We start from the raw sequence: 21584 nt of genomic DNA on the forward strand, positions 1-21584 counted from the left end.
ACATCTCAGGAGGGATTTTGTCCCACTCCTCTTTGCAGATCTTCTCCAAGTCATTAAGGTTTCGAGGCTGACGTTTGGAAACTCTAACCTTTAGCTCCCTCCACATATTTTCTATGGGATTAAGGTCTGGAGACTGGCTAGGCCACTCCAGGACCTTAATGTGCTTCTTCTTGAGCCACTCCTTTGTTGCCTTGGCCGTGTGTTTTGGGTCATTGTCATGCTGGAATACACATCCACGACCCATTTTCAATGCCCTGGCTGAGGGAAGGAGGTTCTCACCCAAGATTTGACGGTACATGGCCCCGTCCATCGTCCCTTTGATGCGGTGAAGTTGTCCTGTCCCCTTAGCAGAAAAACACCCCCAAAGCATAATGTTTTCCACCTCCATGTTTGACGGTGGGGATGGTGTTCTTGGGGTCATAGGCAGCATTCCTCCTCCTCCAAACACGGCGAGTTGAGTTGATGCCAAAGATCTCAATTTTGGTCTCATCTGACCACAACACTTTCACCCAGTTCTCCTCTGAATCAAGGGGGACCTTAAGGTCGCTGCAGGATTTCAGTCCTTCACGGCGTAGTATGTTACCAATTGTTTTCTTGGTGACTATAGTCCCAGCTGCCTTGAGATCATTGACAAGATCCTCCCGAATAATTCTGGGCTGATTCCTCACCGTTCTCATGATCATTGCAACTCCACGAGGTAAGATCTTGCATGGAGCCCCAGGCTGAGGGAGATTGACATTTATTTTGTGTTTCTTCCATTTGCGAATAATCGCACCAACTGTTGTCACCTTCTCACCAAGCTGCTTGGCGATGGTCTTGTAGCCCATTCCAGCCTTGTGTAGGTCTACAATCTTGTCCCTGACATCCTTGGAGAGCTCTTTGGTCTTGGCCATGGTGGAGAGTTTGGAATCTGATTGATTGATTGCTTCTGTGGACAGGTATCTTTTATACAGGTAACAAGCTGAGATTAGGAGCACTCCCTTTAAGAGTGTGCTCCTAATCTCAACTCGTTACCTGTATAAAAGACACCTGGGAGCCAGAAATCTTTCTGATTGAGAGGGGGTCAAATACTTATTTCCCTAATTAAAATGCAAATCAATTTATAAAATTTTTGACATGCATTTTTCTGGATTTTTGGTGTTGTTATTCTGTCTCTCACTGTTCAAATAAACCTACCATTAAAATTATAGACTGATCATGTCTTTGTCAGTGGGCAAACGTACAAAATCAGCAGGGGATCAAATACTTTTTTCCCCTCACTGTACGTACACACACACACACACACACACACACACACACACACACACACACATATATACACACATACACAGACCCCTTCCCCTTTTCCACATTATGTTACATTACAGCCTTATTCTAAAATTGATTAAAAATAAATAAATACTCATCAATTTACACACAACACCCCATAATGACAAAGTGAAAACAGGTTTTTAGACATTGTTGCAAATGTATTACAAATAAAAAACTGAAATACCTTATTTACATAAGTATTCAGACCCTTTGCTATGAGACTCGAAATTGAGCTCAGGTGCATCCTGTTTCCATTGATCATCCTTGAGATGTTTCTACAACTTGATTGGAGTCCACCTATGGTAAATTCAATTGATTTGACATGATTTGGAAAGGCACACACCTGTCTGTATAAGGTCACACAGTTGACAGTGCATGTCAGAGCAAAAATCAAGCAATGAGGTCGACGGAATTGTCCATAGAACTCCGAGACAGGATTGTGTTGAGGCACATGTCTGGGGAAGGGTAACAAAAATGTCTGCAGCATTGAAGGTCCCCAAGGACACAGTGGCCTTCATCATTCTTAAATGGAAGACGTTTGGAACCACCAAGACTCTTCCTAGAGCTGGCCGCCCGGCCAAACTGAGCAATAGGGGGAGAAGGGCCTTGGTCAGGGAGGTGAACAAGAACCTGATGGTCACTGACAGAGCTCTAGAGTGCCTCTGTGGAGATGGGAGAACCTTCCAGAAGGACAACCATCTCTGCAGCACTCCACCAATCAGGCCTTTATGGACCCTAAGCACACAGCCAAGACAACGCAGGAGTGGCTTCGGGACAAGTCTCTGAATGTCCTTGAGTGGCCCAGCCAGAGCCCGGACTTGAACCCGATCGAACATCTCTGGAGAGACCTGAAAATAGCTGTGCAGCGACGCTCCCCATCCAACCTGACAGAGCTTGAGAGGATCTGCAGAGAAGAATGGGAGAAACTCCCCAAATACAGGTGTGGCAAATTTGTAGCGTCATACCCAAGAAGACTCAAGGCTGTAATCACTGCCAAAGGTGCTTCAACAATGTATTGAGTCAAGGGTCTGAATACTGTAAATGTGGTATCAGTATTTTATTTTTAATACGTTTGCAAAGATTATGGGGTATTGTGTGTAGATTGAAGAAAAAAAAAAAACTATTTAAATACATTTTAGACTAAGGCTGTAACGTAACAAAATGTGGAAAAAGTCAAGGGGTCTGAATACTTTCCGAAGGTACTGTGTATATATATATATATATATATATATATATATATATATATATATATATATACACTCAGCAAAAAAAGAAACGTCCTCTCACTGTCAACTGCGTTTATTTTCAGCAAACTTTACATGTGTAAATATTTGTATGAACATAACAAGATTCAACAACAGACATAAACTGAACATGTTCCACAGACATTTGACTAACAGAAATTGAATAATGCATCCCTGAACAAAGGGGGGGGGTCAAAATCTAAAGTAACAGTCAGTATCTGGTGTGGCCACCAGCTGCATTAAGTACTTCAATTCATCTCCTCCTCATGGACTGCACCAGATTTGCCAGTTCTTGCTGTGAGATGTTACCCCACTCTTCCACCAAGGCACCAGCAAGTTCACGAGCATTATGGCTGGTGGCATTGTCATGCTGGAGGGTCATGTCAGGATGAGCCTGCAGGAAGGCTACCACATGAGGGAGGAGGATGTCTTCCCTGTAACGCACAGCGTTGAGATTGCCTGCAATGACAACAAGCTCAGTCCGATGATGCTGTGACACACCGCCCCAGACCGCGACGGACCCTCCACCTCCAAATCGATCCCGCTCCAGAGTACAGGCCTCAGTGTAACGCTCATTCCTTCAACGATAAACGTGATTCTGACCATCACCCCTGGTGAGACAAAACTGCGACTCGTCAGTGAAGAGCACTTTTTGCCAGTCCTGTCTAGTCCAGCAACGGTGGGTTTGTGCCCACAGGCGACGTTGTTGCCGGTGATGTCTGGTGAGGACCTGCCTTACTACAGGCCTACAAGCCCTCAGTCCAGCCTCTCTCAGCCTACTGCGGACAGTCTGAGCACTGATGGAGGGATGGTGCGTTCCTGGTGTAACTCAGGCAGTTGTTGTTGCCATCCTGTACCTGTCCCACAGGTGTGATGTTCGGATGTACCGATCCTGTGCAGGTGTATACGTGGTCTGCCACTGCGAGGACGATCAGCTGTCCGTCCTGTCTCCCTGTGGCGCTGTCTTAGGCGTCTCACAGTACGGACATTGAAATGTATTGCCCTGGCCACATCTGCAGTCCTCATGCCTCCTTGCAGCATGCCGAAGGCACGTTCACGCAGATGAGCAGGGACCCTGGGCATCTTTCTTTTGGTGTTTTTCAGAGTCAGTAAAAAGGCCTCTTTAGTGTCCTAAGTTTTCGTAACTGTGACCTTTATTGCCTACCGTCTGTAAGCTGTTAGTGTCTTAACGACCGTTCCACAGGTGCATGTTCATTAATTGTTTATGGTTCATTGAACAAGCATGGGAAACCGTGTTTAAACCCTTTACAATGAAGATCTGTGAAGTTATTTGGATTTATACTAATTATCTTTGAAAGACAGGGTCCTGAAAAAGGGACGTTTATTTTTTTGCTGAGTATATATATATATATATATATATATATATATATATATATATATATATATATATTTTGTTTTTTTTTACGGTTGAAATGGTCTGCGGGCCTACAAAAGGGGGCAGGCCGCCAGTTGCCCATCGCTGCTCTACATGTATCAAAGTCAAATAGACCTAGGGTATATTTGGCATCATCTGGCATCATAACACACTCAAGAGAACTGCTGATCTAACCAGTACAGTATTTCTTTACTCTGGATGTCTGGTGGTGACATCATAACACACTGAATTCCCCCCCAGAGGGGAAACTGAGTACATCAATATGTGCTGTGTCGTGTGTCCTCACCAGTAGACGTTCTGTGGGTCTGGTGCATAGCCGACGGTCCAGGAGTATGTGTGAAGGTGCTGGCTGAAGGCAGAAGACTTTGGTTCCCTCTGACAGTGGCAGCCCTGACACTTACACGCATTGTAGTCCTTCAGGATACTGAACAGGGAACCATATAGAAAGATAATCACTTGATTTATGGTTACCAATGCACAAAAAGACAAAACATTGATTTTCCAGCATTCTCACATTCGTTCCAATAGCCGAGTGATGAACGACACTTGAAAGTATAGAATGAGAGACGCAAACATCCCAACCCACATCATCTCATTCCTCTGTTGCTGACACACTCTCTTACATGGCGGTCATGGCTTCGTTCTGGAAGGTAACGAAGGCCATTCCTAGTGGTTTACTGTTGACCTTCTCTTTCTCCTTCCTGTACTCCTCCTTCAGCTTGGACTCCAGCTTGGTGTAGTAACTCACTGCTTCCTCCTGTAGGATAGAGAGGGTTAGTTAGGGGGCTTCCAGCTTGGTGTAGTAACTCACTGTCTCTAATCAAATCAAAATGTTATTTGTCACATGCGCCGAATACAACAGGTGTAGACCTTACTGTGAAATGCTTACTTACAAGACCTTAACCAACAATGCAGTTCAAGAAATAGAGTTAAGAAAATATTTACTCAATAAACTAAAGTAAAAAAGAAAATAATAAGTAACACAATAAAAATAACAATAAGGAGGCTATATACAGGGGGTACCGGTACCGAGTCAATGTGCGGGGGTACAGGTTAGTCGAGGTAATTTGTACATGTAGGTAGGGGTAAAGTGACTATGCATAGATAATAAACAGCGAGTAGCAGCAGTGTAAAAACAAAGGGAGGGGAGGGGGGTCAGTGCTAATAGTCTGGGTGGCCATTTTGATTAATTGTTCAGCAGTCTTATGGCTTGGGGGTAGAAGCTGTTAAGGAGCCTTTTGGACCTAGACTTGGTCTATGACTTGGGTCACTGGAGTATTTAACAATTTTTTTGGCCTTCCTCTGACACCGCCTAGTATATAGGTCCTGGATGGCAGGAAGCTTTGCCCAAGTGATGTACTGGGCCGTACGCACTACCCTCTGTAGCGCCTTACGGTCGATGCCAAGCAGTTGCCATACCAGGCGGTGATGCAACCAGTCAGGATGCTCTCGCTGGTGCAGCTGTATAACTTTTTGAGGATCTGGGGACTCATGCCAAATCTTTTCAGTCTCCTGAGGGGGAAAAAAGGTGTTGTCGTGCCCTCTTCACGACTGTCTTGGTGTGTTTGGACCATGATAGTTTGTTGGTGATGTGGACACCAAGGAACTTGAAACTCTTCACCCGCTCCACTACAGCCCCGTCGATGTTAATGGGAGCGTGTTCGGTCCTCCTTTTCCTGTGGTCCTCGATCATCTCCTTTGTCTTGCTCACATTAAGGGAGAGGTTGTTGTCCTGGCACCACACTGCCAGGCCTCTGACCTTCTCCCTATAGGCTATCTCATCGTTGTCGGTGATCAGGCCTACCACTGTTGTGTCGTCAGCAAACTTCATGTTGGTGTTGGAGTCGTGTGCAGCATCGCAGTCGTGGGTGAACAGGGAGTAAAGGAGGGGGCTAAGCACGCACCCTGATGGGCCCCCGTGTTGAGGATCAGCGTGGCGGAAAGTGTTGTTGCCTACCCTCACCACCTGGGGGCTGCCCGTCAGGAAGTCCAGGATCCAGTTGCAGAGGGAGGTGTCCTTAGCTTAGTGATGAGCTTTGTGGGCACTATGGTGTTGAACACTGAGCTGTAGTCAATGAACAGCATTCTCACATAAGTGTTCCTTTTGTCCAGGTGGGAAAGGGCAGTGCGGAGTGCGATTGCGTCATCTGTGGATCTGTTGGGGCAGTATGCAAATTATGTGGGTCTAGGGTTTTCCGGGATGATGGTGTTGATGTGAGCCATGACCAGCCTTTCAAAGTACTTCATGGCTACCGACGTCAGTGCTACGGGACTATAGTCATTTAGGCAGGTTACCTTCGCATTCTTGGAAACAGGGACTATGGTGGTCTGCTTGAAACATGTAGGTATTACAGACTCGGTCAGGGAGAGGTTGAAAATGTCAGTGAAGACACTTGCCAGTTGGTCCGCGCATGCTCTGAGTAAACGCCCTGGTAATCCGTCTGGCCCCGCAACCTTGTGAATGTTGACCTGTTTAAAGGTCTTGCTCACAATGGCTACGGAGACCGTGATCACACAGTCGTCCGGAACTGCTGGCGCTCTCATGCATGCTTCAGTGTTGCTTGCCTCGAAGCGAGCATAAAAGGCATTTAGCTCGTCTAGTAGGTTCGCGTCACTAGTTTGCAAGCCCTGCCACATCCGACGAGCATCAAACCCGGTGTAGGATTCAATCTTAGTCCTGTATTGGCGCTTTGCCTGTTTGATGGTTCGTCTGAGGGCATAGCGGGATTTCTTATAAGTGTCCGGATTAGTGTCCCGCTCCTTGAAAGCGGCAGCTCTAGCCTTTAGCTCAGTGCGGATGTTGCCTGTAATCCATGGCTTCTGGTTGGGGTAGGTACGTACGGTCACTGGGAGGACGATGTCGTCGATGCACTTATTGATGAAGCCGGTGACTGAGGTGGTATACTCCTCAATGCCATTGGATGAATACCGGAACATATTCCAGTCTGTGCTAGCAAAACAGTCCTGTAGCGTAGCAGCCGCGTCATCTGACCATTTCCGTATTGAGCGAGTCACTGGTACTTCCTGCTTTAGTTTTTGCTTGTAAGCAGGAATAAGGAGAATAGAATTATGGTCAGATTTGCCAAATGGAGGGCGAGGGAGAGCTTTGTACGTGCCTCTGTGTGTGGAGTAAAGGTGGTCTAGAGTTTTTTTCCTCTGGTTGCACATTTCAAATCAAATCAAATCAAATTTTATTGGTCACATGCGCCGAATACAACAGGTGCAGACATTACAGTGAAATGCTTACTTACAGCCCTTAACCAACAGTGCATTTATTTTAAACAAAAAAGTAAGAATAAAACAACAACAAAAAAGTGTTGAGAAAAAAAGAGCAGAAGTAAAATAAAGTGACAGTAGGGAGGCTATATATACAGTAAAATAAAGTGACAGTAGGGAGGCTATATATACAGGGGGGTACCGTTGCATAGTCAATGTGCGGGGGCACCGGCTAGTTGAGGTAGTTGAGGTAATATGTACATGTGGGTAGAGTTAAAGTGACTATGCATAAATACTTAACAGAGTAGCAGCAGCGTAAAAAGGATGGGGTGGGGGGCAGTGCAAATAGTCCGGGTAGCCATGATTAGCTGTTCAGGAGTCTTATGGCTTGGGGTAGAAGCTGTTGAGAAGTCTTTTGGACCTAGACTTGGCACTCCGGTACCGCTTGCCGTGCGGTAGCAGAGAGAACAGTCTATGACTAGGGTGGCTGGAGTCTTTGACAATTTTGAGGGCCTTCCTCTGACACCGCCTGGTATAGAGGTCCTGGATGGCAGGGAGCTTTGCCCCAGTGATGTACTGGGCCGTACGCACTACCCTCTGTAGTGCCTTGCGGTCAGAGGCCAAGCAGTTGCCATACCAGGCGGTGATGCAACCAGTCAGGATGCTCTCGATGGTGCAGCTGTAGAATTTTTTGAGGATCTGAGGACCCATGCCAAATCTTTTTAGTCTCCTGAGGGGGAATAGGCTTTGTCGTGCCCTCTTCACGACTGTCTTGGTGTGTTTGGACCATGATAGTTCGTTGGTGATGTGGACACCAAGGAACTTGAAGCTCTCAACCTGTTCCACTACAGCCCCGTCGATGAGAATGGGGTAAAACTGATTTAAGTTTGCCTGTATTAAAGTCCCCGGCCACTAGGAGCGCCACTTCTGGATAAGCATTTTTTTGTTTGCTTATGGCCTTATACAGCTTGTTGAGTGCGGACTTAGTGCCAGCATCGGTTTGTGGTAAATCGACAGCTACGAAAAATATAGATGAGAACTCTCTTGGTAGATAGTGGGTCTACAGCTTATCATGAGATACTCTACCTCAGGCGAGCAATACCTCGAGACTTCTTTAATATTAGACATCGCGCACCAGCTGTTATTGACAAATAAGACACACACCCCCGCCCCTCGTCTTACCAGACGTAGCTGCTCTGTCCTGCCGATGCACGGAAAACCCAGCCAGCTCTATATTATCCGTGTCGTCGTTCAGCCACGACTCAATGAAACATAAGATATTACAGTTATTAATGTCCCGTTGGTATGACAGTCTCGACCGTAGATCATCAAGTTTGTTTTCCAGTGATTGCACGTTGGCCAATAGAACCGATGGTAGTGGCGATTTACTCACTCGCCTTCGAATCCTCACAGGGCACCCCCGACCTTCGCCCCCTGTATCTCCGTCTTTTCTTCACGCGAATGACGGGGATTTGGGCCTGGTCTCCGGGAAGCAGTCTATCCTTCGCTTCGGACTCATTAAAGAAAAAAATATTTGTTCCAGTTCGAGGTGAGTAATCGCTGTTCTGATGTCCAGAAGCTCTTTTCGGTCATAAGAGACGGTAGCAGCAACTTCATGTACAAAATAAGTTACAAACAACGCGAAAGAAACAAACAAATTAGCATGGCTGGTTAGGAGCCCGTAAAACGGCAGCCATACCAGCCATTCGCTCCGGCGCCAATCCCTCCTGTAGGATAGAGATGGTTAGTTAGGGGGCTTCCAGCTTGGCGTAGTAACTCACTGTGTCCTCCTGTAGGATAGAGATGGTTAGTTAGGGGGCTTCCAGCTTGGCGTAGTAACTCACTGTGTCCTCCTGTAGGATAGAGATGGTTAGTTAGGGGGCTTCCAGCTTGGCGTAGTAACTCACTGTGTCCTCCTGTAGGATATAGATGGTTAGTTAGGGGGCTTCCAGCTTGGCGTGGTAACTCACTGTTTCCTCCTGTAGGATAGAGATGGTTAGTTAGGGGGCTTCCAGCTTGGTGTAGTAACTCACTGTTTCCTCCTGTAGGATAGAGATGGTTAGTTAGGGGGCTTCCAGCTTGGTGTAGTAACTCACTGTGTCCTCCTGTAGGATATAGATGGTTAGTTAGGGGGCTTCCAGCTTGGTGTAGTAACTCACTGTGTCCTCCTGTAGGATATAGATGGTTAGTTAGAAGATGAAGAAGGCCTAGTGAGAATACTAAGAGTAAGATGGGTATGAAAGACAGAGATATGGCCACTCAGGGGATCTAAGCAACACACCCAGAGGGAATTTGATTGTGCCATTTGGATAGGACAATAACACAAGTTCCAAGAATCATTTTGAATCAACTCTCTCCCTATGAGTAGTGTTATGTTATGGTATTGTAAATGGTTCAGGTTTCAGGTGATGGGTTTGGATTTCTAAACTTTTAAATATTGTTAATCATCAGTTATCCTAGAGACATGAGTGCCACCGTCTGGTTTAGACACCAGAAGTTAATGGTTATCTGTAGGAGGAATGTATATGTTGGGGTCAATGAAGGTCGGATAGGAGCCAGGGGGGCTTTGGAACGTATTGAGTAGAGATGTGATTGCCGTCGCTGATACGGGAGGAGAGCTTCGGATTAGAGAGGGATGGGGTTGAGGTTAGGTCAGGTCACGTTAAGGGAGAAGGAACAGTTTATTGCTCACATCACTTCACTTCCTGCCTAGCAATAAAATATGTAAGGTTGAGAGAGAAGGGGGAGTTCACCTAAATTGGAATATATATATATATGTGTTGGTGGAAACATGTCTTTGTCTCATGCAGCTAGCTCTGTGACCCAGTGGGTGAATAAACTTGGTTTGAGCTTTAATAGTCGTCCGTCGGTTTTTACATTGTTATTGACAACCTAACACAGGTGAGGAGGATGGTCTTACCTGCTCACAGCCCTTGATGATACAGCAGCAGAGATGTCCAAAGGGTTTGGGATTGATCATGGTGGGGATGTGCTCCTTGGACTGCAGGTCTTTAAAGAACTTCATGCTGCGTTCAGTCTTCTTCCTGTTTGCAGAAGCAAATGTGCTCATATCACATGACCATAATACACTGGCCATACACTGATTTACTAGGCAAATTAGTATTGCTCATAGAGATGGAAAGAGGACTCATCTTTGTACCTGTCCCATTATGGTGTCTGTGACAGCATGGGCAGCGCCATTAAAGGCCATCTCCATTTTAAAGTAGTACATTTTCTTCTTCTTTTGTGTTTGAAAAAAAGTATCATTAATTTATTGTGGCGACGTAGTTTGGACCACTATCATGGTCCAAACACACCAAGACAGTCCCCTCGGGAGACTGAAAAGATTTGGCATGGGTCTTCAGATCCTCAAATAGTTCTACAGTTGCACCATCGAGAGCATCCTGACCGGTTGCATCACCGCCTGGTATGGCAACTGCTCGACATCTGACCGTAAGGCGCTACAGAGGGTAGTGCGTACGGCCCAGTACATCACTTGGGCAAAGCTTCCTGCCATCCAGGACCTCTATACTAGGCGGTGTCAGAGGAAGGACCAAAAAATTGTCAAAGACTCCAGTCACCCAAGTCATAGACTGTTCTCTCTGCTACCGCACGGCAAGCGGTACCGGAGCGCCAAGCCTAGGTCCAAAAGGCTCCTTAACAGCTTCTACCCCCAAGCCATAAGACTGCTGAACAATTAATCAAATGGCCATCCGGACTATTTACACTGACCCTCTCCCCCTTTGTTTTTATACTGCTGCTACTCGCTGTTTATTATCTATGCATAGTCACTTTACCCCTACCTACATTTACATATTACCTCGACTAACCTGTACCCACGCACATTGACTCGGTATAAAAGGCCACTCTAATATGTGCAATTTTGTCACACAACACAATGCCACAGATGTTTCAAGTTGAGGGAGCGCCCAATTGGCATGCTGACTGCAGGAACTTCCACCAGAGCTGTTGCCAGATAATTGAATGTGAATTTCTTTACTATAAGCCGCCTCCAACGTCATTTTAGAGAATTTGGCAGTACGTCCACCCGGCCTCACAACCGCAGAACACGCGTAACCACGCCAGTCCAGGACCTCCACATCCGGCTTCTTCACCTGCGGGATCGTCTGAGACCAGCCTCCCGGACAGCTGATGAAACTGAGGGTTTGCACAACCGATGAATTTCTGCACAAACTGTCAGAAACCGTCTCAGGGAAGCTCATCTGTGTGCTCGTCGCCCTCAATAGGTCATAAGCTACGGACAACAAACACAATTGCATTTGATCGATGGCAATTTCAATGCACAGAGATACCGTGACGAGATCCTGAGGCCATTCATCCGCCGCCATCACCTCATGTTTCAGCATGATAATGCATGGCCCCATGTCGCAAGGATCTGTACACAATTCCTGGAAGCTGAAAATGTCCCAGTTCTTCCATGACCTGCATACCCACCAGACATGTCACCCATTGAGCATGTTTGGGATGCTCTGGATCGACGTGTACGACAGCATTTTCCAGTTCCCGCCAATATCCAGCAACTTTGCAGCCATTGAAGAGGAGTGGGACAACATTCCACAATCAACAGCCTGATCAACTCTATGCGAAGGAGATGTGTCGCGCTGTATGAGGCAAATGGTGGTGGTCACACCAGATACTGACTGGTTTTCTGATCCATGCCCTTTTCATTTAAGGTATTTGTGACCAACGGATGCATATCTATATTCCCAGTCATGTGAAATCCATAGATTAGGGCGTAAATTATTTATTTCAACTGACTGATTTCCTTATATGAAGTCTATCTCAGTAAAATCTTTCAAATTGTTGCATGTTGCAATTATTTCTGTTCAATGTACTTTAAAAATGGTGGAAGCCCTCAATGCCAATGTCCATGCTAAAACGGGTTAAATCCAAATAGAGTCCTCTTAACTATCTCTATGGTATTGCTACAGACAGCAACAGTCAAGCGGAGATACTGCTTACCTTTCTGAGTTGAGGGACATCAGCTTTGCCACATCGTAACATATACGGGCCTCTAGAACGCAGCAGTTTTCATAAGCCTGTCTGTATGGAGAGAGAGAGAGGGAAAGAGATGGAAAGATAAGGATTCAATGAAGGTATGGACATGGAGGAATCTGTTTATACAAGTCTATAGTATTCCCTTCAGTCCTTTGTTGGTTGCAGACATTAAATCATAGGTTAAGAGTCCCTCAGGAGTCTCTCTGTATTACATGTCACAGAAATAGAGTGACTAAAACATGCACTATGGTCACCAGTCCACCCATCACGGAACGTTGACTTGAATGGCAATGTCTGTTCTAGTCATTCTGTTTCTATGGTCACAGTGACCACTGTCAGGAACTGTACAGAACTACACCACGGTGAATTAGATTCAGATACAAAGCATTTCAAATCAAGGAAGTGACGCATCTTCGATATTCTTGTAATCTAATGACATTTTACCATCTTCACTATTACAGGACTGTAATCTAATCACGCTGAACAAAAATATAAAGGCAACATGTAAAGTGTTGGTCCCATGTTTCATGAGGTGAAATAAAAGATCCCCGAAATTCTCCATACGCACAAAAATCTTATTTCTCTCAAATTTTGTGCACAAATGTGTTTACATCCCTGTTAGTGAGCATTTCTCCTTTGCAAAGATAATCCATCCACCTGACAGGTGTGGCGTATCAAGAAGCTGATTAAACTGCATGATCATTACACAGGTGCAACTTGTGCTGAGGACAAAAAAAGGCCACTCTAAAATGTGCAGTTTTGTCACACAACACAATGCCACAGATGTCTCAAATTGAGGGAGCATGCAATTGGCATGCAGACTGCAGGAATGTCCACCAGAGCAGTTGCCAGAAAATTGAATGTTCATTTCTCTACCATAAGCCGCCTCCAACGTAATTTTAGAGAATGTGGCAGTATGTCCAACCGGCCTCACAACCGCAGACCACGTGTATGACGTCGTGTGGGCGAGCGGTTTGCTGATGTCAACGTTGTGAATAGAGTGCCCCATGGTGACAACAAACACAATTGCATTTTATCGATGGCAATTTGAATGCACAGAGATACCGTGACGAGATCCTGAGGCCATTGATCCGTCGCCATCACCTCATGTTTCAGCATGAGAATGCATGACCCCCTGTCAGTACTGGGGTCATGTACCCAGTCAAAACTGTTCGCTGCTCTGGCACCCCAATGGTGGAACAAGCTCCCTCACGACGCCAGGACAGCGGAGTCACTCACCACCTTCCGGAGACATTTGAAACCCCACCTCTTTAAGGAATACATGGGATAGGATAAAGTAATCCTTCTACCCCCCCCGCCCCCTAAAAAAAAAAAAAAAAAACATATTGTAAAGTGGTTATCCCACTGGCTATAGGGTGAATGCACCAATTTGTAAGTCGCTCTGGATAAGAGCGTCTGCTAAATGACGTAAATGTAAATGTAATGTCGCAAAGATCTGTACACAATTCCTGGAAGCTGAAAATGTCCCAGTTCTTCCATGGCCTGCATACCCACCAGACATGTCACCCATTGAGCATGTTTGGGATGCTCTGGATCGACGTGTACGACAGCATGTTCCAGTTCCCGCCAATATCCAGCAACTTTGCAGCCATTGAAGAGGAGTGGGACAACATTCCACAATCAACAGCCTGATCAACTCTATGCAAAGGAGATGTGTCACGCTGTATGAGGCAAATGGTGGTCACACCAGATACTGACTGGTTTTCTGATCCATGCCCTTTCCATTTAAGGTATCTGTGACCAACGGATGCATTCCCAGTCATGTGAAATCCATAGATTAGGGCCTAATTTATTTATTTAAATCAACTGATTTCTTTATATGAACTGTAACTCAGTAAAATCTTAGAAATTGTTGCATGTTGCGTTTATATTTTTGTTCAGTATACATTTTCCTACATCAAAACACTCAATAGGATGAATGACACTGATATCCTGTCCTTAGGTCTGACATGGTCTCCCTCTCTGCAGGCTACTGGCCAGCTCTGACACATTGGTCTCTCTCTGCAGGCCAACTCTGACATGTTGGTCTCTCTCTGCAGGCTACTGGCCAGCTCTGACATGGTCTCTCTCTCTGCAGGCTACTGGGCAGCTCTGACATAATGGTCTCTCTGCAGGCTACTGGCCAACTCTGACATGTTGGTCTCTCTCTCTGCAGGCTACTGGCCAACTCTGACATGTTGGTCTCTCTCTCTGCAGGCTACTGGCCAGCTCTGACATGTTGGTCTCTCTCTCTGCAGGCTACTGGCCAGCTCTGACATGTTGGTCTCTCTCTCTGCAGGCTACTGGCCAGATCTGACATGTTGGTCTCTCTCTCTGCAGGCTACTGGCCAGATCTGACATGTTGGTCTCTCTCTCTGCAGGCTACTGGCCAGATCTGACATGGGCTCTCTCTCTGCAGGCTACTGGCCAGATCTGACATGTTGGTCTCTCTCTGCAGGCTACTGGCCAACTCTGACATGTTTCACATCTGTCTCCTCTCTCTCTCTTCCTCTTGTTTGTTTCCCTCTTTCTCTCTCTCTCTCTCTGTGTCGTCCGCCCTCTCTCTCTCTCTCTCTCTCGGTCGTCCGCCCTCGCCCTCTCTCTCGCTGTCGTCCGCCCCCCCCCTTTCTCTCTCTCTGTCGTCCGCCCCCCCCTTTCTCTCTCTCTGTCGTCCGCCCTCTCTCTCTCTCTCGCTGTCGTCCGCCCCCCCCTTTCTCTCTCTCTGTCGTCCGCCCTCGCTCTCTCTCTCTCGGTCGTCCGCCCTCGCTCTCTCTCTCTCTCTGTCGTCCGCCCTCGCTCTCTGTCTTACTCCCTGAAGTCTCTCTATCAGACAAGTCTCTGTCTCACAGGTGTGGGTCTTCACTCCTTTACATCTGAAGGGACAGTCGAGGCTACAGGAGAGAGAGGTATTTCTGGAACACAAGAAGAGCCTGTCGCCTGCCTGTGTTGAACAAAAGGAGAGTGTAATACTATTGGGCTTAGCTAGCAAGAGGTGACCCGCCCCGGCTCTGTCCCACGCCCCGGCTCTGTCCCACGCCCCTCCCAGTGTGTGTGTGTGTGTGTGTGTCCCCCTCCCAGTGTGTGTGTGTGTGTGTGTCCCTCCCAGTGTGTGTGTGTGTGTGTGTGTGTGTGTGTGTGTGTATGTGTGTGTGTGTGTGTGAGTGTGTGTGTCCCTCCCAGTGTGTGTGTGTGTGTGTTCCCCTCCCAGTGTGTGTGTGTGTGTGTGTGTGTGTATGTGTGTGTGTGTGTGCCCTCCCAGTGTGTGTGTGTGTGTCCCTCCCAGTGTGTGTGTGTGTGTGTGTGTGTGTGTGTGTGTGTGTGTGTGTCCCTCCCAGTGTGTGTGTGTGTGTCCCTCCCAGTGTGTGTGTGTGTGTGTGTGTGTCCCTCCCAGCCCATCTTCCTACTTCCTAACACATGACTCAACTAATCCAGCTCATCTGACTTCAGTTAGGAACAATTACACAGATAGGCCTGCTATTGGCTGGCCTGGGACACAATTACACAGATAGGCCTGCTATTGGCTGGCCTGGGACACAATTACACAGATAGGCCTGCTATTGGCTGGCCTGGGACACAATTACACAGATAGGCCTGCTATTGGCTGGCCTGGGACACAATTACACAGATAGGCCTGCTATTGGCTGGCCTGGGACACAATTACACAGATAGGCCTGCTATTGGCTGGCCTGGGACACAATTACACAGATAGGCCTGCTATTGGCTGGCCTGGGACACAATTACACAGATAGGCCTGCTATTGGCTGGCCTGGGACACAATTACACAGATAGGCCTGCTATTGGCTGGCCTGGGACACAATTACACAGATAGGCCTGCTATTGGCTGGCCTGGGACACAATTACACAGATAGGCCTGCTATTGGCTGGCCTGGGACACAATTACACAGATAGGCCTGCTATTGGCTGGCCTGGGACACAATTACACAGATAGGCCTGCTATTGGCTGGCCTGGGACACAATTACACAGATAGGCCTGCTATTGGCTGGCCTGGGACACAATTACACAGATAGGCCTGCTATTGGCTGGCCTGGGACACAATTACACAGATAGGCCTGCTATTGGCTGGCCTGGGACACAATTACACAGATAGGCCTGCTATTGGCTGGCCTGGGACACAATTACACAGATAGGCCTGCTATTGGCTGGCCTGGGACACAATTACACAGATAGGCCTGCTATTGGCTGGCCTGGGACACAATTACACAGATAGGCCTGCTATTGGCTGGCCTGGGACACAATTACACAGATAGGCCTGCTATTGGCTGGCCTGGGACACAATTACACAGATAGGCCTGCTATTGGCTGGCCTGGGACACAATTACACAGATAGGCCTGCTATTGGCTGGCCTGGGACACAATTACACAGATAGGCCTGCTATTGGCTGGCCTGGGACACAATTACACAGATAGGCCTGCTATTGGCTGGCCTGGGACACAATTACACAGATAGGCCTGCTATTGGCTGGCCTGGGACACAATTACACAGATAGGCCTGCTATTGGCTGGCCTGGGACACAATTACACAGATAGGCCTGCTATTGGCTGGCCTGGGACACAATTACACAGATAGGCCTGCTATTGGCTGGCCTGGGACACAATTACACAGATAGGCCTGCTATTGGCTGGCCTGGGACACAATTACACAGATAGGCCTGCTATTGGCTGGCCTGGGACACAATTACACAGATAGGCCTGCTATTGGCTGGCCTGGGACACAATTACACAGATAGGCCTGCTATTGGCTGGCCTGGGACACAATTACACAGATAGGCCTGCTATTGGCTGGCCTGGGACACAATTACACAGATAGGCCTGCTATTGGCTGGCCTGGGACACAATTACACAGATAGGCCTGCTATTGACACAGATAGGCCTGCTATTGGCTGGCCTGGGACACAATTACACAGATAGGCCTGCTATTGGCTGGCCTGGGACACAATTACACAGATAGGCCTGCTATTGGCTGGCCTGGGACACAATTACACAGATAGGCCTGCTATTGGCTGGCCTGGGACACAATTACACAGATAGGCCTGCTATTGGCTGGCCTGGGACACAATTACACAGATAGGCCTGCTATTGGCTGGCCTGGGACACAATTACACAGATAGGCCTGCTATTGGCTGGCCTGGGACACAATTACACAGATAGGCCTGCTATTGGCTGGCCTGGGACACAATTACACAGATAGGCCTGCTATTGGCTGGCCTGGGACACAATTACACAGATAGGCCTGTTATTGTATGTATGTATGTATGTATGTATGTATGTATGTATGTATGTATGTATGTATGTATGTATGTATGTATAGGGCTGGCCTGGGACACAAGGACCATGGGGAGGGCAGGACTTGCACTGAAGCCTTACCCAACTAGCTGGGGGAATGGGTCTCAATGTAATGTAACACTGTTAAGAGAGGCTTCTTCCAGAGAGACTACATTCATGCAAATGGAGCATTAATGTAATTTTTCTCCCAAGGGATACATTCCAAGAGAAACCATTCTGAGGCTTGTGAAGTGAAATCAGGGAACAGACAGCACTTACTCAAATTGTTGCCAGATGCAGGGAACAGACAGCACATCCTCAAAGTGTTGCCAGATGCAGGGAACAGACAGCACTTCCTCAAAGTGTTGCCAGATGCAGGGAACAGACAGCACTTACTCAAATTGTTGCCAGATGCAGGGAACAGACAGCACATCCTCAAAGTGTTGCCAGATGCAGGGAACAGACAGCACTTCCTCAAAGTGTTGCCAGATGCAGGGAACAGACAGCACTTACTCAAAGTGTTGCCAGATGCAGGGATCAGACAGCACTTAGTCAAAGTGTTGCCAGATGCAGGGAACAGACAGCACTTACTCAAAGTGTTGCCAGATGCAGGGAACAGACAGCACTTACTCAGTGTTGCCAGATGCAGGGAACAGACAGCACTTACTCAAAGTGTTGCCAGATGCAGGGAACATACAGCACTTACTCAGTGTTGCTAGATGCAGGGAACAGACAGCACTTACTCAGTGTTGCCAGATGCAGGGAACAGAAAGCTATCTGTCTGCCTATCCTCAAAGTGTTGCCAGATGCAGGGAACAGACAGCACTTACTCAAAGTGTTGCCAGATGCAGGGAACAGACAGCACTTACTCAAAGTGTTGCCAGATGCAGGGAACAGACAGCACTTACTCAAAGTGTTGCTTTATGTGCTTCTCCTCTGCATACTTGGAGATCCCGTTGACAAATAAAGTGCGTTTCACCTAAAAAAAAGGAGAGCCAGAAATGAAGATACGGTCGATGATTCACATTGACCTACATTTAGTATCCAGCCTGCATACAGTTAGTGGAGTGATATTTAGGATCATTGGTGTGTGTGTGCGTGTTCAGGACCACCCACCAGGTCGTCCTCTCTGTAGTGCATCTTGGAGGTGTGTCTTCTCATACTGTAGACAGTCAACAACAGGTAGAAGAACGCAAAGGTGGTGTGGAGCCACAGTAGCGTGTTACTGTGAGGGGGACGGACAGAGACAGATAAAACCCAGTTAGGTAGACACCAACCATTCCTACTGAAATTGGAACGTCAATAAGTAGGGTGTCCAATCAAAAACGCATCTTTTGACCGATGGGTAAAATCATATGTTTGTGTAGATACAGTGAGGGGAAAAAAGTATTTGATCCCCTGCTGATTTTGTACGTTTGCCCACTGACAAAGAAATGATCAGTTTATAATTTTAAAATGGTAGGTTTATTTGAACAGTGAGAGACAGAATAACAAAAAAATCCAGAAAAACGCATGTCAAAAATGTTATAAATTGATTTGCATTTTAATGAGGGAAATAAGTATTTGACCCCCTCTCAATCAGAATGATTTCTGGCTCCCAGGTGTCTTTTATACAGGTAACGAGCTGAGTTTAGGAGCACACTCTTAAAGGGAGTGCTCCTAATCTCAGTTTGTTACCTGTATAAAAGACACCTGTCCACAGAAGCAATCAATCAATCAGATTCCAAACTCTCCACCATGGCCAAGACCAAAGAGCTCTCCAAGGATGTCAGGGACAAGATTGTAGACCTACACAAGGCTGGAATGGGCTACAAGACCATCGGCAAGTAGCTTGGTGAGAAGGTGACAACAGCTGGTGCGATTATTTGCTAATGGAAGAAACACAAAAGAACTGTCAATCTCCCTCAGCCTGGGGCTCCATGCAAGATCTCACCTCGTGGAGTTGCAATGATCATGAGAACGGTGAGGAATCAGCCCAGAACTACACGGGAGGATCTTGTCAATGATCTCAAGGCACCTGGGACCATAGACACCAAGAAAACAATTGGTAACACACTACGCCGTGAAGGACTGAAATCCTGCAGTGCCCGCAAGGTCCCCCTACTCAAGAAAGCACATATACAGGCCCGTCTGAAGTTTGCCAATGAACATCTGAATGATTCAGAGGAGAACTGGGTGAAAGTGTTGTGGTCAGATGAGACCAAAATCGAGCTCTTTGGCATCAACTCAACTCACCGTGTTTGGAGGAGGAGGAATGCTGCCTATGACCCCAAGAACACCATCCCCACTGTCAAACATGGAGGTGGAAAACATTATACTTTGGGGGTATTTTTCTGCTAAGGGGACAGGACAACTTCACCGCATCAAAGGGACGATGGACGGGGCCATGTACTGTCAAATCTTGGGTGAGAACCTCCTTCCCTCAGCCAGGGCATTGAAAATGGGTCGTGGATGGGTATTCCAGCATGACAATGACCCAAAACACACGGCCAAGGCAACAAAGGAGTGGCTCAAGAAGAGCACATTAAGGTCCTGGAGTGGCCTAGCCAGTCTCCAGACCTTAATCCCATAGAAAATCTGTGGAGGGAGCTGAAGGTTCGAGTTGCCAAACGTCAGCCTCGAAACCGTAATGACTTGGAGAAGATCTGCAAAGAGGAGTGGAACAAAATCCCTCCTGAGATGTGTGCAAACCTGGTGGCCAACTACAAGAAACGTCTGACCTCTGTGATTGCCAACAAGGGTTTTGCCACCAAGTACTAAGTCATGTTTTGCAGAGGGGTCAAATACTTATTTCCCTCATTAAAATGCAAATCAATTTATAACATTTTTGACATGCGTTTTTCTGGATTTTTTTGTTGTTATTCTGTCTCTCACTGTTCAAATAAACCTACCATTAAATGTATAGACTGATCATGTCTTTGTCAGTGGGCAAACGTACAAAATCAGCAGGGGATCAAATACTTTTTTCCCCTCACTGTAATTATTTAAGAAAACCAACGGTCCAAACCTCAAGTCTCTATCATAATACGTTCAAAACATATTGAAGTGATTAACCTTGAAGGATGGCCAGAATTAAGGTGACTAAATCGATTTTTTTAGTAGACGCTTTTCATATTAATGGAAAATTCCTGTTCTATTTCGAAGATTCTCACAAAAACAAGCGTATGTCTGTGAAACGTCAACAGAGCACTGAGCGTACCGCAAACTTTTTTATTTTCCAAAGCCTTTTACATTTAATTCAGCTCATCATGCTAATGTTGCTTTTTACGGCCGGCGGAAACAACAACTTTGAAGACGACCAACAGAGCAATGTTAGTTGTTAGAGAAAGACCCCACTGAATGATTCAGAACATGAAGAGTCATATTTGTCTTGGCAAAATGTATTTTATAAAACGGGTGGGTCGAGCCCAGAATGCTGATTGGCTGAAAGCCGTGGTAAATCCGACCACATACCACGGGTATGACAAAAAAATACTTTTACTGTTCTGATTACGTTGGTAACCAGTTTATAATAGCAATAAGTCACCTCAGGGTGATTGTGGTTTATGGCCAATATGCCACGGCTAAGGGCTGTATCCAGGCTGTACTCAGCGTTGCGTCTTGCCTAAGAACAGCCCTTAGCCGTGGTATATTAACCATATTCCACAAACCCTGATGTTCCTTATTGCTTAATTATAACATAAGGAAGTGAAATGTCATCACCAAAGTGTGTTGTAGACACTCTGCAATAAGGAAACACTTATGGAGAATCACTCACTTGGCATCCAGATTGGCTATAGTGGTACGCCCAAAACTGTAGGCATTGTTTTCTGTGTGGAAAAAAAAAAGAAGAGATATTTTACTTCATATTTTACACAGTAGAATAATAGGACATTATGTATTTGTCTGTTGAAGCAGCTAGTCATTCTATTTCTATGAGTGGGTTCTAGAATGGGAATGTACGTTCTAGTTATTCTATTTCTATGAGCGGGTTGAGGGCTCTTGTGTTTTTGTCCATTCTAGTAATTCTATTTCTATGAGCGGGTTGAGGGCTCTTGTGTTTTTGTCCATTCTAGTAATTCTATATCTATGGGCGGGTTGGGGGCTCTTGTGTTTTTGTCCATTCTAGTTATTC

At 46.5% G+C, this 21584-nt stretch overlaps 1 protein-coding gene across 2 annotated transcripts in view; it reads right to left on the reverse strand.

The window, feature by feature from the left end:
- The window catches only part of LOC121579783 (CSC1-like protein 2), an 89268-nt gene that overhangs the window by 28410 nt on the left and 39274 nt on the right, over positions 1–21584 (reverse strand). For both annotated transcript variants that reach the window (XM_041894795.2, XM_041894717.2), the window contains 7 exons: positions 21228–21279; positions 18587–18695; positions 18379–18449; positions 12151–12231; positions 10088–10211; positions 4575–4708; positions 4238–4375 (listed from right to left, as the gene is read on the reverse strand). In XM_041894795.2, coding sequence (XP_041750729.1) covers positions 4238–4375; positions 4575–4708; positions 10088–10211; positions 12151–12231; positions 18379–18449; positions 18587–18695; positions 21228–21279 — 709 coding nt within the window. The remainder of the gene's footprint in view (positions 1–4237; positions 4376–4574; positions 4709–10087; positions 10212–12150; positions 12232–18378; positions 18450–18586; positions 18696–21227; positions 21280–21584) is intronic.

This window comes from Coregonus clupeaformis, chromosome 1 (assembly GCF_020615455.1).
Source record: "Coregonus clupeaformis isolate EN_2021a chromosome 1, ASM2061545v1, whole genome shotgun sequence".
NCBI lineage: Eukaryota > Metazoa > Chordata > Actinopteri > Salmoniformes > Salmonidae > Coregonus > Coregonus clupeaformis.